Source organism: Misgurnus anguillicaudatus, chromosome 18, assembly GCF_027580225.2.
Source record: "Misgurnus anguillicaudatus chromosome 18, ASM2758022v2, whole genome shotgun sequence".
NCBI lineage: Eukaryota > Metazoa > Chordata > Actinopteri > Cypriniformes > Cobitidae > Misgurnus > Misgurnus anguillicaudatus.
This window is the reverse complement of record NC_073354.2, coordinates 20,599,121-20,618,269: the sequence shown is the minus strand read 5'-3', so window position 1 is coordinate 20,618,269 and position 19,149 is coordinate 20,599,121. Positions and strand designations below refer to the sequence as shown.

At 36.0% G+C, this 19,149-nt stretch overlaps 1 protein-coding gene across 1 annotated transcript; it reads left to right on the top strand.

Moving 5' to 3' along the window:
• Positions 1–94: 94 nt before the first annotated feature.
• Positions 95–19,143, top strand: itpk1a (inositol-tetrakisphosphate 1-kinase a). The gene is made up of 11 exons (XM_055186298.2): positions 95–459; positions 559–655; positions 3,088–3,112; positions 8,326–8,451; positions 8,790–8,907; positions 12,062–12,160; positions 12,252–12,292; positions 13,906–14,071; positions 15,583–15,650; positions 15,898–16,060; positions 16,856–19,143. Exons 2-11 carry the CDS (start codon positions 561–563, stop codon positions 17,161–17,163), a joined length of 1,209 nt encoding a protein of 402 aa, XP_055042273.2. The 5' UTR covers positions 95–459; positions 559–560; the 3' UTR covers positions 17,164–19,143.
• The last annotated feature ends 6 nt before the right edge of the window (positions 19,144–19,149 follow it).

Below are 19,149 nucleotides of genomic sequence, written 5' to 3'. Positions count from 1 at the left end.
ATGAGTTCTGGAGCTCTATGAAATCTTACCAGGGTTAAGCCCGCCTCTGAAGGAGGGTGTGTCCGTCAGGACAAGTAAGTTTTGTCGCTGTCCAAATGGCCAATCAACATTACATCGCTGATCAACAGCATTGCCACATAAAAATGGACAGCTTGGATATTTAAACGTTTTAACGTCAGAGGTTAGCCAAGGGACACACGTCGGTCTCATACCGTAATGTGTCCTGATGTGCTGTGTTAGTTATGTCGATATGTTTTGGTGCCATATAAATAATGTGACGAAGTTGTCATAAAATTGAACAACTATTTAGGCAGAGGGACGCGCGTTCTGGAGGACATTGGCGATCCTGTGGATGGACTATTTGCTATAGTCTTGAACTGTAACTGGGACTTTACAAGGAAGGCAATACTGATCAACACCTGGGTTTGCAGATCGCATTGATTCGGCACCGATAGTCAGGTAAGTTTAAACATCACCATCATCAGCTACATCTTTTGTGTAAATACATCATATTTCTTTGGCTTTTGTGCATTAAAAAACTGACATTTCTCCACTTAGAGATGCAGACCTTTGTGAAAGGAAAGAGAGTTGGATACTGGCTCAGTGAGAAGAAAATTAAAAAACTAAATTTCCAGACTTTCGTGGACATGTGCAGGTGCGTAAAGCGCACTTCTCAAGCGCGCGTCATATGATCATGTGCAATATGGCATAAACACTTCCAAATTAACATAAATAATACACTTTATTTCTTTTTGGACATGGTTATTAAAATGTCTCCTGCCTGTGACTGAATGTATAAATGGTTGAATGATACAAATAATGAATGCCGAGTAAAAAAAGTAAAGCCGAGTAAAAAACACTGATTCAACTGTTTACCTCATAAGTTTAACTGTTATCAAGCCAATCTTAAACCAATGTAAGTCAATGAATTGTCAAAAACAAGGATGTCTGAGATCATGGAAGAAAAAAAACTTTGTGCCAAGTACAAATCGATGATACCAAAAGTTTTGATCTAACAACTCTTTCAAAGAATTTCTAAACCATTTTCAATATTGTGTTAATATGCTGAATATATGCCATTTTTTATTATATATTCAAACCCCATACAAAGATTAGAAAATAAAGAAAGACTCAGAAGTAGTATTTTTTTAAAGTAATTTTTAAAATGTAATATAGAGAAACAAAACATTGGGTCTCTTAATTGACGCTCTGAATCTCTCGATCAAGAGCTCATGCTCTTTTCTTGCCTGAAATACAGCCTCCAGTTTGGTTCCCCACTCTCAAAACTCAAGCTCCAGTATTTTGTCCACTTTGAAAACTATAGCATGTATAGCAGTACATGATCTTAGAGCACCAAGTTATGAAATGAGATAATTTTTAGCTATAGATCCATACATATTCTCTGCTTTCTAGCAAAACAGTAAATAAATCTGCCTGCCAACTGGGTAATCTAAGAGTTGCCGGGTCAAGTCTTACAGGTTGCTGGTTGCGACTGAAATGCCCTTGAGCAAGGCAGGACTTACAGTGATAGCTGCTCACTGCTCCGGGTGTGTATGTATTCACAACTTGCATTACCTTTGTTTACTACTAACTGGATGGGTTGATGCAGAGGTCGCATTCCAAGTATGGGATACCATACAGTACATTGGTAACTATGTCTATCAGTCTGCCTTTCAGTTATTTAAGAACTCCCTTCTCTTAAACTCTAAGAGATTGGTTACTATCATTTATGACAATGTCCTGGGATTTTCGTAATTAGATGATAATAAAACAATATTTGTAGTCCAGACAAAGTTAACGGATGGATCACCTGGATAAGCACCAGCCAAGTGCAGTTCACAATTCCAAAACTTGAGGAATAACATTGCTTACATATCTAAATATCTCAAATTCCTAAGAGTCTGCAGGATCACACTTGTTGCATGACATATTCAGCAAAATAATTAGCATAAAGTCTATTGAGTCATCAGTAAATATTAGTTTGGTTTGTGGAAGGTAGCCGTTTGACCCTGTAGATGATGTATCACTCATGGGCTACATGACATTTTAATGACGTTTCTGAGTCAACGTAACATGATCTTTGTTTCGTAATCATACGTCAGGATGTAAATAACCGGTTTGCAGAGGATTTCACCTAAACTTGAGGAACATGTTTAGTTTTAAGGTTTTAAACACCTCAGGCTGTCAGTTGACACTGAAAAAGCTGAAAAACTGGTACTGGGTTTTTAGTGACACTTTCATTGAATCATGTTTTAATGTGATTGTCAGCTATTTGGATGAGAGACAGGAGTCCACATTTTTAAGATGAGGTGCTTTCTTTTAAGGGCCACTTAAGGTTGCCAAGTAACAGAATTTTCTCCCATTTCTCACTGAATGTCTGCTTAAAACTAATTTAGTCAAATTAAGAAAATATGTCATACACTCTAAAAAAGGCTGAATTATTTTCAACTCAGCATCGGGTCAAAAAAGTATGAGCCCAGCTGGGTTGTTTCAACCCAAAATGCTCGTTTTTTGTTGGGTCAAATACAAACATTTTCTGGGTTCATTTCAACCCAGCATTTTTTTGAGTGTATTCAATTCAATTCAATTCAATTTTATTTATATAGCGCTTTTCACAATTGTTAATTGTTGCAAAGCAGCTTTACATGAGTAAAGGAGAACAAAGAAAATCAATAGATAACATAACAAGTAGAATGTAGCGGCTAAGGTTAAACCATACAAGCAAGCGTATTAATAATGTAACATATACAGTAAAGTGCTAAGTTAAGCCAAAGTTGGCTGACTCTCCCTGGGACAAAAAAAACCCTAGGAGAAAACCCGGTGGGAAAAACTCCTAGAAGGACAAAAACCCTTGGGAGAAATTAATATATTCATATATGTAGAAACGGTAGGGATAGGAAGCGGGTAAGCGGATTAAACTGGTTCAGCCGGTGGTCGTTGGTCGCGCATCGGCTAGGCATCACGTATCTACATACATACTTAATATTTCCATGTTGTCTATGTTGATCAGTGTCTTTGCTATGATTGCAAACATATAGTACCAATTTAAAAAAAATTAATAGTTTTTTTTCCACTTTTGTTTTACAGGAAACAAGGGATTGAGATGATCCAGGTAAGCGAGCCTAATAGTTGATCTTTTTTATATGGCTTTTCCATAACACACCTTATATACCTGTGGACATTTCAATAAAAAAAAATGGATTCAGAAGAAAAGTAAATGATTTTTGTTAGAGACAGTCACAGTAAAATAAACCTGTGGTTTAAATGCGCATGCCGTGCATAGTTAAACATGCATTATTTAATAATGCTCATATTACTAAATAATTGCCCATGTGGGAATAATCATCAAAATGGTTCCCAGACAGTTCCTAATATAGCGTAACATAAACATGAGCATTTTTAACAAAATTGCACGAATGGCAATACAAATATCTGATTAGTTTTTTAATTGGCCGATGCAGTTGATATCAGGTTGATCAGGCTTGAACCACTTGAGTTAAACCACTGGCTTGATAGATTATCCATCATTATCTGCTTATCAAGCAATTCTTTAAGGAAGTGTTGCACATTCGTGCATTGTGAAAGCGTTTGGTCATTAGATCTGGCGTTGTTCCCTGCTTAATCTACTGGATCATACTTGGCTTCAGTCAAGACACCGATGTTCTGGAGGATGTGTTAAACCCGATCTATCCTCAATGATAACAGCAGAACCGTAAATAGACCTATTAACACACAACTGGGTTTGTCAGGGTCCAGACTTTTCATCTACAAATGTCCACAGTTACTAACATCTACAAAAACAATGGTTAGTCCTTAAGTACTGCTGAAGAACTGCTTTGCGTGACTTCCTTAGAGCTAGTACATCATTGCTATCACGCCATGTTTGTTGAAGGATAGCGAGTTATTTAACAGCTTTATTAATATTTAAAGAATGATTTTGTTGCGTTTGTGATACCCTCCCTTAGTTTCACCTTGACATTGATGAATCATTAGTTACATGAGTTACAGAGATAAAACAACCATTAGTGCAAGCTAAGAGACTGTTTTGGTTTGTCTGCTCCTTATGTACATTCTGTGGCCCACATTGACAATCTGGGATTCAAAATGTCATTTAAACATAAATAAATTATTAAAAAATATTACTAGGTCACTTATCATATAAGGACACTTGTGATTTTGAACGTGTTAATGTATTTTTTAGGAAATATCTCATTTAATTGTCAAATATACTGTGCAAGTGTCTTAGGTCACTATGCTACCATTAAATGTGTTGTTTTTGCAATGGTATAGTGATCATATATAATTATTTCTCAGTCTCTTTATTAGAATACAACCAGAAAATACAGGAAATGTGTATATAGTATTCAAATCAGTATAAGCTGATGTGTCAAGTATTTAGGGTAAATTCCCCTTCCACTTGAGCAATAGCGGGAAACTGCAGGATCTCTTAAAGCTAAATGAAATTAAATCCTAATTTCTAATTCTAATTGAATGACTTCAGTCTCCTCAAAAAAAGCTCAAGATGTGTTTCGTGCCACGAGAGGTCTCATTAAATATGACTGATGCCTGAAGAAGACATTTAGTTCTGAAATTTTTTTGTTTTTAATTTTTTTGTACATATTTCCTGTATTTTCTGTTTGTGTCTTAATGGAAAGACTGAGAAATACATATGGATGGACATTGGGACTTTGATAAAACAGCGGAGCTGGTGATGGTGGCCTAAAACTTTTGTACAGTACTGTATATATTTATACAGTTTTTTACTAGTAGACATTCAATCCTATTTGAGACATGGTTTTATTTATAGGAGCGAATGACTGGCTTTTTGTATTAACATTGACAGTGGACATATGAAGACAGTATTTACACATTCCAGTAGGACATGCCCTTGTCAACCATGTTCAAGTGAAGTTAAAGAGGAACTGATGTGGCCCTAAGATAAATACTTAAAACAGTTCTTATAACAAACTGAGCAGGTTACAGTAACTGGATGTTTCTGGACAAACATATCTTCATGATTTTGGCATGTAAAGTGCATTGCTGTAGTTACAAGGAAAATTCTGGCAAGAATCACCTGCATCTTGTTGTGTTTTGTGTGTAAAGGATGGTAGATGTGTGTCAATGTCTCCATTTAAAATGGGAGAGAGAGAGCAAGGTGCCATTATTTATCAGCTTTATTATTTGCCAGACAGATTCTGACTTACCAAGGGCTTTTCTCCACTCCCTAGCTGACAGATGTATAATAAATGCCTCTTTGCTATCTACGCCGTTTAGGGTGTGGACAGCAAAGAGACTGAGGGATAGACTTTGACCTGTTTTTATGTCATACAATAGACTCAGCTGCGCCCAGTCATAGATTTTATACGGTCACTAAAGTACTTAACTCCGTAGTAAACAATCGGTGGGCTGATCACATTAGACTTTAGTGTGTCAGTAATGTGGAAGTTAATGTGATTATGTCATTATTGAATCATCAGATCAATGAAATCAATCATGAGGAGGCAGCATAACAAAATGTTCATCATCTTTTATTGTTATCACTTCTTGAAAGATATTTTATCGTTTCTTAAGTATCCCGAGTATGATTTATGGTTTTGTGCGGAGTGTTCTCTAATAGCAGATGTTGTTAATCAATGTTTGTTTATTATCTTGTGGTTCCTTCTCTGGTCAAAGTGTTCTCCTTTGCTATTTAAATATTTTATAGTTCCATAGTGCAGTATATATATGGTTCAATAACTATATGATATCACCATAGAGATAAGATAGGTCTACTTAACATATTCTCTAATAATAATTAATAAAATTAATAATAATAACCTGAGGGCTATTTACTTTAAAATATTGCTTTGGATACCTCTTCTGTACTTTCATTTTTAATCACAATTTATTTTTTACATTTTAAATATTGCGCTGACATAAAATCACATTTTCCAGACTTATCACTAAATCGTGACGGGTAACAAGTTCGTTACCAAGAAAATAGCATCATTACAGAGAAAAAAATGACTTTAATGTCACAATCGTGGAAGGACTGTTTGTAGATTAACCTTGTTTGCCGTTATCTCATCTCCTGAGTTTACATTTTACACACCTGTAAGGACGACACGCGCCTCACCGTTCAACAGCAAAGTTAGAGCTTTAGTTCTGCTTTTCAGGAAGAAGTTGGTTAGATGGAAAGTGGAAACATGAGAATTGTAAACTAGCAAAGATCAGTCTAATATCACCCAGCTAAAGTAATTTTTTGTCATTTGCAGATTTATTTTGCTTCCCAGTGTCGGTCCGAACATCTTAGGGGACCTAAGCTGAATTTGTTTGGGGGCCCCATCACCAATTTCTTTATTAAAAAATAAAGAAATTACAAACATTTATTAAAAGAACAAAGTTGCACATTAAGTAAGGGCTAAAATTAGCATTAGGTACAGAAATCAAATTGAATTAATCATAACGCATGTGCGTCCAGAAAGCTTCTTACTTTAGTGCCTTTTTGTAGGTTAAACGGTTTAAAATCACTTGAAATGTTAACATTTTCAAGCCCTTCCCTATTTAAATTTGCATATTAATCCGCAATGTCCTTTCCCTCTTTCTCTTTTCGGCACCAGAGAGATACATACTTTTCTGTGACATGGCTTATCATTTATTACAGTTACGCGCACTTGCACACTGGCGCGAATTGTCAATGCACGCGAGGTGTCTATATTGCGCATGAGTCTCAAACGCTAGCTAGTTGTCTGCAAATCAGATTCTTTTGTCTTGAATTATTCATTTATTCATTTGTATTCATTCATTCATACATATTCATTCATTTATATTACTTAAGTTATTTAATTGTAAAAATAAAAAAAACGATTGGGGGCCCCCTTGGTGGCCACGGGGCCCCAAGCGGCTGCTTAGTTTGCTTATGCCTCGGGCCGGCCCTGTTGCTTCCTATGCGATGTAAAGAACATTCTGTGGAAAATTTTATATGGAATGAGTAAGGCCATATCAAAAAATTAAATTAAAATCTGCTGCTACTATATCACAAATAAATCCTTATTATATTCAGACGTTGGTGAATCTTTTCTCGTGGTTCTTCAAAACGATGCAGCTGTTTAAATTAAGCATGACCAAAGCATGGCTCATTCAGATTTTGTGTATCAGCTGTATATACACTAAAGAAGATGTAGTCTTTGAAGTGTCATCTTGCGTCCGCCTGGAATCTATGTGTCACTGTGTCATCTTAATGCTTTTTGTCATGTTTGTTGTAACACCTCTGTTGCGCTGCCTGTGAGAACATTTCCAGACATTGTCATTTCTAAGCAGAGCCATTTCAGAAATAAGCCAGTAAGCCTCTTAGGATCACCTCTTTTTTCTGTCCCTGGTGGGCTCTAATTCGTGCTCCTATATTTGGTTTTGCTTGTGATAGAGTGACCCCAAACTTAAATAAAAATGCACTTAGGGATGCTCCCCCGCGTCTCAGACTTTTGCCAAGACCCTTTGTGGTCAGATCCAAACTTAATATTCTCTATTCCCCAAAGGTTAAACATTGTCCGCTGTTTACCCTAAGCTGCCATTCTCAATGTTGGTGACGTTTATGGCCTTCAGAACATGTTGTACTGTAATACCCAGAATGGCAGATGTGTGTGCCGATACGTTTTATTGGTCACAGCCATCACATCTGGTATGCGACCATATGCCGAAATACATGTATTGAAATGCTTGGTACGACTTCTTCACATAATTTACGATAGGATAAGTGATAGCAGCAACAGTATGACTGGAAATATATACAATCTGCAATGCGATTGTGCAGTAGTACTGTGATGATGACTTGCTGACGTTAAAGAAGTGATGTTATAGAAGTATAATATTGATGCGGCTGATAGCACTGTTATACCTTTAAACTAAATTAATTTGATCCATGAGCCCTGTGATGTACTGTGCATATTGAATATTCAATTGTTATTCAAATGTCATCCCATTGTTCCCTACATTCGCTAGTTTTATTAAAAAGTACACTGTGTTTGTGTGTCATGCACCGTACACCTTACAATTAGCATCAACCATCTGTCCAGCAAGTAAACCCCTCGAGCTGTCAGAATTCAAAGAAACTGGATTCACCGGAATTTCTAAACATAATAGTGATCATTTTCCACTTGAACCCATTTTCTCAACCTATTCAATTGAATTTACTAAGATGCATATAAGCATACCTAAAATATGGTATAAATAATATAGTATGTAGTGTGCTCACAGAAAAATATATTTTTATTCATAAATTTACATTGAGTATAAGGTTGTTGAATATGGCATGTGGATGTTTACTGAGATCTTGTTTCCCCGGTCTAGCTGGATCTGACCCAGCCAATAGAGAAGCAGGGTCCATTCGATGTCATCATCCATAAGCTGACTGACCACATTGTTGATGCTGACCAGAATGTCACAGAGTCCCGACTACTCATACAAGGTGTTCAGGTAAATAAGCACATACACTTAAGAGCGAATACATTGCCATGCTTTTTAATTAACAGTAAGATTTGAGAACGTAAGAATGAAAGCATGAACTGACTGAAATAGTCTTTCTAATTTGTGAAAAGTGATGGCACAATAACAGCTTTGAAATTAAAGAAGTAGTCCACCTTAAAAATGGGGTCCAGTGACTTTTTATAGTAGGAAAAAAATACTATGGTCTATTCAATGGGGACCATTTTTGGGTAAACTACTCCTTTAAATGGTATAATACTGATCCATACAGCAATGTGCAACCTACTTACTCAGTGAATGAATTGTCAGTGTTTTAAATCTCTTTCAAGGACTACATAGACACTCACCCTGAAACCGTAATTCTGGATCCTCTTCCGGCCATACGTACCCTGCTGGACAGATGCAAGTCATACAAGCTAATCCATAAAATTGAAGACTCCATGCAAGGTCTGTCTACAGCAGAAACACAAATGTCTCTACAGAAACAAACATGTAGTAGCAATGAAGCAATGAAAAAACAATGCTAGTGTGCATCATGAGACAAAACAATGGCACTGATATATATTAAGATATGTCAGTACAGGGTGTTTTAAATTAAGGCAGCTCAAACATACATTTAAGTCTGGGACTAGGATAAGCCCTATCCGGGAAAACTCCCCTGAATCTTAATAACGATAACATCGGTAATAATGAATCTGAACACCGTTAGCAATGAATCCGAATACTGCTAGCAATGAATCAGAACACTTTTAGCAATGAATCGGAACATCGTTAGCAATGAATCTGAACATCGGTAACAATGAATCTGAACATCGGTAACAATGAATCTGAACATCGGTAACAATGAATCTGAACATCGGTAACAATGAATCTGAACATTGGTAACAACGAATCTGAGCATCGGTAACAATGATTCTGAACATTGGTAACAATGATTCTGAACATCGGTAACAATGGTTTTGAACATTGTTAAACAATGAATCTAAACATTTTCAAACAATGATTTTGAACATTGGTAACAATGAATCTGAACTTCAGTAACAATGAAACTGAACATCGGTAACAATGAATCTGAACATCAATAACATTGAATCTGAATATTGGTAACGATGAATCAGAATAACATTGAATCTGAATATCCGTAACAATGAATTTGAACATCAATAACATTGAATCTGAAGATCGGTAACAATGAATCTGAACATCAGTAACAATGAATCTGAACTTCAGTAACAATGAAACGGAACATCGGTAACATTGAAACTGAACATCGGTAACAATGAATCTGAACATCGGTAACAATGAATCTGAACATCAGTAACAATGAATCTGAACTTCAGTAACAATGAAACTGAACATCGGTAACAATGAAACTGAACATCGGCAACATTGAAACTGAACATCGGTAACAATGAATTTGAACATCAATAACACTGAATCTGAATATCGGTAACAATGAATCTGAACTTCAGTAACAATGAAACGGAATATCGGTAACATTGAATCTGAATATCGGTAACAATGAATCTGAACATCAGTAACAATGAATCTGAACTTCAGTAACAATGAAACGGAATATCTGTAACAATGAATCTGAACATCAATAACATTGATCTGAATATCGGTAACATTGAATCTGAACTTCAGTAACATTGCTTGAATTGTCAACCATTCATCAGTCTTCTGACAGTTTTTCTACATGTGCTAAAGGTTTCTGTAAACCAGACCTTTAGATCCTCCTTTATTCTCTAGAGGTGGGCTAACACAAGAAGGGCAGAATTTGGCTTTTTCGCAGGGGAAGTGTGAGGCTTATGGAGGGCTTATGCCCTAAAGCTGCTGAGTTGTTCATTCTTTGTACTGCTTGCATGATGCATTCACAGGCTACATAAAGAGCAAGAGGCCCGGCTGGATAACCAGCTGTGAGTGAGTGCGAGTAGTGCCGAAGGGATTACTTCTCAAATATCACTCTCATTCAAAATATCCATCTTAATAATTCGGAAAAACTGTAGATGTTATAAAAATGAAGATTTCAGATATATAACTAATACTATGCAATACGTTGTATAAAAAGAAGCTAATTGGAAGTTAACCAATCAGCATGGACTACTATTTCATATGGAAAGTTCCTGTATTGTCCTCTATGTGTTGTCTCATGAAAGCCAGAAGAACTAATAGAAGTGCTATTCAGGGTTGTACCAGAGGGATCCATGAGTACATAAATGTCAGCTGAGGGTTAGTGTGAAGTTAACCATCAGCCTCATTGCTTCCTCTGTCTCTAAGAAAGAAAAGACTCTGTCTAGGATACAAAAGGAGTGACTATTTTCTTGGATCCGTTCACCAGGCAACCGCCTCTATGGCTATTAACTTATAAAACAACACTGCAAGGGATTCTGGGTAAAGATAACACAGCTTATATAGCCTGTGTATTACACAAGATCCAGTTTTGAAATAATTCACTTGCCTGATACAACTGCATGTTGGACACTATCAGCAAACGCAATCGATGACCGATTAAGTAAAATGAGTCTTACATATTTTCCATGAACTAATCTATTGCTTACATGTATTCACCATGTGAGTAGATGACATCAACACGTTGTGGTCCTAGTGTTTGATTATGAAACACTGGCTATTAGTCAAGCTATACTATATATAAGGTCACTTGACTTGGTTTGAGCAAGTTTATCCTTTGGGTTTATAACGAATCACAATAAACCCATATCTTTATACATCACATCATTCACATCATTGTTTTGTTTGATTTATGTGCTGATGTAAAATACTGTTTATGATGGACTAAAAATAGACTGTTTGTAGATCAAAAGCAAGTCGAAACTTTGCAGATATCTCTGTGGTTTAGTTGTGAATGTTTTCATAGATCCAGTAATAATTTGTTGTGTAGAAATTATAGACCTTGCTTAAAATGTGGACAGGTAACAAATCAGGACGCAGACAAACTGTACTGTATGTCTACAAGGCAATATGTTCATAGTGTGCTGGTTAATCTCAACAAGATGCAGATTTCAGTTGTGTGCGCTTGAGAAAAGAAAGAGACGAGAACGAGATGAAAACAAAATGAATCACATCAAAGAAAACAGTTTGGGGTTAAAACACACCAGACTTTTAGAAACAAGTGCAGTCAGAAGTGTAAGCAAACATGTTCAAATTAATAAGGTGCCAAGAGAAAAGGAGATGACACAAAAAATAGTTTTTCAAATTTAAAGATAGGCCTAGTTTTATCTAATGTTGGCACAAGCAATGCCAAAAGATTTGCTTCCTATAAACATTTGCCGAAAATGTATTTTAAGTGGCTTTGCTCAAAAGCATCTGACGAATGCACAGATTTAAATTTATGTATATCTCAAATGTTACACACACTGTAAAAAGTGAAAACTTGGTTCAACTTAAAAAGTTACTTCAATTGGTAACCCTTAAAAAAATAATTCAACTTAAATGAAAAAAGTGAAATTATAAGTTGAACAAACTTATATTTTTAGGGTTTTTTTTAAAAATTGATCCAACTGTTCACTTTGCATATAAGTAACATTTATCTGTCCCATATGCTCATCTCTTTCTCTTCATAAATATGTTTTTTTTGTATATGACAGGATCTGCTCTCCACCCTTCATGGTGCTCAAGAGTGAATGTAGAGCAGAGACCCTGGAGCAGCTTCCCAAAGATGGAATAACATTTCCTTTCAGTGAGTTTCTACCCTTCAAAATCTTGTGTTTCTTGTATACTTCTTTATGTATCATGATGCAGCTTTTCATACAAATGTTGTTTTATTTCAGTTTGCAAAACTCAAGTAGCTCATGGCATCAACTCCCATGAGGTAAGAAAACATCCAGGACATTATTGTCACTATAGATTTTACTCTCCTTTACTATCATGCCACTTTCAACAAGGGCCTGAAACCTCACTGAATGTTTTTCTTTATTTATTTACACGATGAGTTAATAATTAAAAACTATATGATTAAATATATTAAGCTGGTACAGATCTAATATGGTACATTGTCATATTCCAACTTTGGATCACTTTATGTTAGATATTATTTTTTTCAACATATCTAATACTACTCACAACAAAAAGAGGGAATTTTGTGCTTTAATTATGTTTAACATTATAACACAAATAAAGTGTAAATAAGACATCAACTTGTGCCCAACTTCAAGGAAAACACCACAGTTTTTCAATATTTTACTATGTCCTTACCTCAGCGAATTAATACATACCTATATTTTTTCAATGCATGCACTTTGTAATGCAATCTTTGTACAGCTCGTTGTGAATGTGTTAGCATTTAGCCTAGCCCCATTCATTCCTATGGCTCCAAACAGGGATGAATTTAAAAGCCACCAAACACTTCCATGTTTTCCGTATTTGAAGACTGTTACACTAGTAGTTACACGAGTAAGTATGGTGACACAAAATAAAACTTTTGTTAGGAGCCATAGGAATGAATGGGGCTAGGCTAACACTTACACATTCAAGAAGTGCTGCACAAAGATTTAAAGTTAGGTATGTATTAATTCCTCTAAGTTGAGGTAAAAACATAGTAAAATATTGAAAAACGGTGGTGTTTTCCTTTAAGGTAAATGCTTTATTATACAGTATATTAGGTAAAAGATAAATACTATATTTCTCAATTTTTCATATCTGTTACATGAAAGTACATGATGTTAGTTAATCATTTTTAACAAGCCTCATTAGTGTCTGATTAATATAATTTCTTATCACAGTTAAAAAGTGTCACAGAGATCAAATGAGCCGGATTTGTCATTTAGTGAGAAACCTGATTGGGACTTTATTACATTGAAATGCACTGTACTGTATATTTTCTTTATTATCTCAACAACACTGTAGTCACTTCTGTTTTTAAGGGCATGTTGATTCATTTCAGTCACCGCACTTGTGTAATGCAAAAAAACGACTTGAGTTTTATTTTGTCACGCGTGAACATTAGCAAATAAAGCCAGAGCTCTTTGTGTATTGAATCACAGGCACTCCTGCTGTCCTCGTGGATCATTAACAGGGGTGCGTAGTCGCCTCTTGGCCTGTTGCTATGGAGACCATATCTTTATCAGTGACTAAAGTCTCAGATCATTCACATTCCTTCAGAATAATAAAGACACTAGTGCATTTGTTTCACGGTGTTGACAATGTGAGGTGTAAAAGATTATTGTCATGGTTTTTATGACAGTCAGCCTAAGGTTTGCTTAGCTATGGGGAAGGGCAAAAACATACTGAAAATAGATTGGGGGTTTCATATGTGGCAATTTTAGTGTTGTGTAAGTACATATTATGCAACCACACTTCACAATTCAAGGTTTACTATGCATTTTATGTTGCCTCCATACATTTAATGACCATTAAAACAATCTATATATTTTTTACATGCTTGGGAATGTGTTGTAAACTGCTCATTCGGTTTCTGTTCAATAGATGGCCATCATCTTTAGTGAAGAAGATCTGAAAGACATCAAGCCACCATGTGTAATCCAGAGCTTCATCAACCATAATGCAGTGCTGTATAAGGTGTTTGTAGTGGGAGAGGCTTACAGCGTGGTACAGCGGCCTTCAATTAGAAATTTTCCTTCTGGACCCACAGGTCTGTTGCTTTACATTACATCCTACCAAAAAAAATGTATTGTATTGTATACAAAATGATGTAGCATTTGACGTTATTACAACTTTGTTTACCAATATGTTTTCTAGCAAGATATAAGAATCAAACAACTCCTATACTTCTATATTTACATAACACACGTGGATATAAAGACAAATGAACAAATTGCACTCGATGTGCGTGACAAGATGGGACACAAGTTTACTAGGCACCATCTCAGCCAATAAAATCGCTTTATATGGTACCAGGTTAAGGAATTTAGACATCTGGTCTCCAAGCCATCCACCCAGAGTTATATCTTAACAAACATAGCTTGTCTGTTTATAAGGTGACCTTATGTTTGAAAGCTGTATCAGGGACGAAGTAAGATTGACATTAATGGCACTCGTGAGCAACTCTGTTTGATGTCTAGGGCCTCTTACCCTGTCTGGGACATTATGTTGACATAAGAGGAATTTTTTTCTTCTATTGAAAAGTGGTTTATTTTGTTTTTGACATGGTATGTGTTCAATGGCCGACTCATCTAAGATGTCAGAATGGTGACAGTTTTTGCAGCATCTTTCCTCCACCCCATCGCCCCACTCTAGTGCATCTATCCCAGTTAAAATCTAAGTTAATGTTAATGCTACAACCCAGTATGGCGAGGTGATGTACCATAGTCACGTATATATGGGAGTCTTTTCCGTGAAAGTGACACGTAAACAGAAATACGTTCGGCCTTTTTGCATGAACATGTCACGTATTTCTGTTTGTGTGTCATTGTCACGTATTTGTTACTAATCTGTTTAACCCAACTCTAACCCTAATGCAGGCGACAATGGTTTAAAAATCATAAAATATACAAAAATTAATCATAAAAAAAGGTATAAACCAATACTTAAAGTTACGCAAACAACAAATCTAACCCTAAACATTTTTTCATGATTTTTTTTTAATATTTTATAATTTTTAAACCATTGTCGCCTCGCCTGCATTAGGGTTAGAGTTGGGTTTGGGTAAGGATGTCATTTTGTGTAAATCTAACCCTAAACCGAAGCGAAAATGGTTTAAAAATAGGACAAAACAGTTGAGTAACAAATACGTGACAATGACACGTAAACAGAAATACGTGACATGTTCACGCAAAAAGGCAGAAAAACCTGTCAGTGTTACGGAAAAGACTCACAAATATACGTGACTATAGGTACATAATTTCGTGATACAGGGTTGAATGCTATGTAAATGTGAACTCGTGAATTTATAAACAAGCACCTTTTATGAGACACACAGTTTATTAGCAGTTTATTACAACAGTATTGAAGTTTATTAGCAAAACTGTTATAATATTTGTCTATAGGATTTTGTGACTTTACAGTAAGACAAAGGAGTAAAGGAATGGATATGACTGAATACATTTTGAAAAATCAAGAATAATGATAAGATTAGGTTAACCTTATTACATTTTTGTTTTGTTTTTGGAAAACTAAACAATAGTTTTGTGTTTTATTGCATAGACAGGAGATCTATATCCTTTAACAGTCACCATGTGTCCAAACCAGAGTCGTCTTCTCATCTGACCTATGTAAGTCAACAAAACTCATCTTTAAAACTAAAGTAAAAATGTTTATTGTTTAATTTTTAAAAAAGTGTACCTTCGACATTAAAAAAAAAGTGTTCTGTTTAAAAGGCTAAAGTAACCAGATTTCATTAAATATATATTCCTTTTGGTTTTACAAATCAAATGTGTCTTTGTAGAAGCTATGAATAATTATAGTAAATATTTAACTAAAGCATTTCTTACATGTTTTCCTATTTCTGGTTTCCTCTAGAGGGACAACATGGAGGGTCAGTACTGGGAACCGAACAATGACGTCATTCAAAAAATCTCCAAAAGGTTACGAGAGGCTCTCGGCATTTCTCTGTTTGGGATTGACATCATTATCAACAACCAGACGGGACAGCACGCCGTCATCGATATCAATGCTTTTCCTGGTACGTGCGGTTTCCTTGAAAGTTTTACGAAACAGAAGGGTCCTAGGGTGTGTCTTTACATGTACATGCTGTATCTTTATGCAGTGAACCCTAATCCTGTATACTTTCATAATCAGCAGTGCATAAAAGCTGACAGACCACATGGTGTCAGTAGGGAGTCACACAGAGGCGATTGGTCTTTGTTAAACCTAATAAACATTAAGCCTTTATTTCTTCACATTCTTTAGTATGAGGTTACGTAATTACTTTATAGTCACTACAACTATTAAGAAAAAGTGAAGATGTTCAAATAAAGGTTCCTAAAATGTTCATTGTTAGGCTGTATGGTTCAAAGTATATACACAAGGGTTCAGACTATAAAAAGGATTCTTTAATAAGCTTTGACTGTAAGGTTCTTTGGGGATCCACAAATGGTTCTTCTATGGCATCACATACAATCTGTATTTTTAAGAGTGTCCTTCTTTCAGCTTATCATCATCATTTTACTCATTCTCCAGAGCGAGGTTTGAGAAATTTATAATAGATTGCTGTTTGTCGGCTTACAGTACGTTTAAAAGCCACCTGGCTTTCTCTCGGCTTGTTGCTATGGTGACCTTGTGTATCTAGCAGGGAAAGGCCCTTTGATATCTCTCAGCGGTACGTGCAACGAGTCCCGCGGCAGTACAAGAGTACAGCAACAGATGATATCTGTCCTCACCCAATGCTATTTTATAAATCTGCTCTTCATCCCTTTCAGCACGATTACAAAATCGCACTAACTCCTGTAATCTGAAATGACCATCATTTATCATCCAGGTTATGAGGGAGTCCCAGAGTTTTTTGATGACTTGCTGAAGCACATCACCAGCGTCCTGCAGGGTCAGGTGTCTAAGGGAGCGTCATGCGGTCATCCGAAAGCGAACGGAATAACACAGAATCCATCCGTGGCCGGTGGGAAGCCCTGCGGCATGCTGGGAAATGAAAGCAATTGCTGGTTGATGGACAGCGAGGGAATTAAAAGAGACTCCCAAAAGGGACTGAATTGCTGCGGGGCTTGCATGGCTCCAAAGTTTCACCAGCACGCTAGATCCAGTTTATCAGCAGCTGAGACTTCATCACAGTGACACTGTGGCCCTAACAGATTATATCATTACCATACAAACCCTCATTTAATGATGTTGCTTTATCAATGTGATTAAATGTGTTGTGATTGTTTAATTTAATTTTGAGTTGTTTAATTTAAATGAATGTTTGAAGGGGAAATCTGATTTTGGAAATATACATTATATGGCCAAACGTATTGGGACGCTCCCTTCTAATAAACATGTTTCATCTATTCTAGCAATTCATATCAAAACAAATATTAATGCTATACAAGTTTTGGAAGGGCCTATATCTGTTTTGAAATGACTGTAACTTTGTCTACAAGTCATTGATGCGTTTGAGTCAAACCCTGCAAGTCATACCAAAGGTGTTCAGCAGGGTTTAGGTCTGGGACCAGTCAAGTTCTTCCACACCAGACTGAATCAATCCTTTTTTTTTTAACCTTAGTTTGTGCATGGGACATTGTCATGTTGGAATAAGAAAGGTCCATTCTCAAACTGCTCCCAGACGAGTGTGCCAGATCTGCACCAGACCCGCACCAAGGCCCTCATTTATAAAATGCTGCGTAAAAATCTTCCTACATTTGATCTTACGATCATTTATAAAAAATGCGTACGTATGATTCATAAACCAAACTTATGCTTATACGTGCGTACCTCTTTCTTTCAAATGTGAAATTTATAAATCGCAAATGATCTTGAAGTTGTGCGCAGTTGAGCAGTTTCAATCCTCCGTCTTTAAACGATGCCTAATTAATGTCATAGACATATAAAAGAGTGCTTGTCAATGTTTAAACAAAATTTCGTGCAGCAAGAATGGCTTATATTTCCAAAAACCTGCAGCAATCAGACAAGCAAAAATGCGTACGTCTGCTCAGACCCTAAAGTACAAGCACTTTTCCACGTCAAAGACAGTTTTTATAAATATGGACTTTGCCGTGGATTTTTTGCGAAAGCACACTTTACGATCAAATCTCTGCATACGCACGCTTTATAAATGAGGTGCCACAGCAGATGACTTTGGTGCGGATCCGGCCCAGGGTCGTCTGCTGTCTGTGATAACATTTCAAAACACACACATTTCTAGAATATCATTATATGCTGTAGCATTGAGATTTGTGTTCAATGAAATGACTAGAGTAGTCAAACCTGGTCATTAGAAGGGGGCATCCCATACTTTTGTCCATATATGTTATTTTTTATAAACGATTTGCACTGAATTTTATTTACAGAAAATATGAATTGAAAATCTTAGTAATATTAGTACATTAATGAGATACATAACTTGAAAGGAAAGTGTCATGCTTTGTTACTGTTAGATGCTGCACTTTTAAGGACATTAGTGCCTTATCAACATTAATGCTTCTAAAAAGTATGATAAACTTGGCCAAAAAACCTCTTGACCAGAACACCTTTAATGCAGTTTCAAGCAAACTGGTCACATTTATTCTGAAAAACTGAATCTGGAGCTGTGTTTACTTTTCAGAAACATGTAACACAGATTGTAGAGTGATGTTTAATAGAGTAGGCCTAACCATTTCATATCTGAAGGAACCTGTTGATTTTTATGTAGTTGTATTTCTTGTAAACACTCTTCTTCATTATGACACATGTGTTAAAGTTGCTGTTTTAACACAGTTTGTGTTAAAGGGAAACCCTTCACGTTCTGTCTCTGCATGGTGACGTTCATACGCATACGCATTTTTATAATCTTTCTTCCATGGAACACAAGCAAAACTGACACAAGAAAATTATTTATATGTACAATGAATACGAATGAGACAGTCAGTCACTAACTTTCTTCCTAATAGAAGAAAGCCCACAGAAGAAAGTCATGTAGATTTAAACAACGTATGTGTGAGTGAATGACAGTTGTTATATTTGTACATGATGTATAATTTGTATATACGTTGATTTTTTTTCTTTTCGGGCCAGAAAAAGCCCATTAAATTATACAAAGCCATGAACCAGACATTAAAAGCTCTCTGATGTTGGAAATTATTTGAT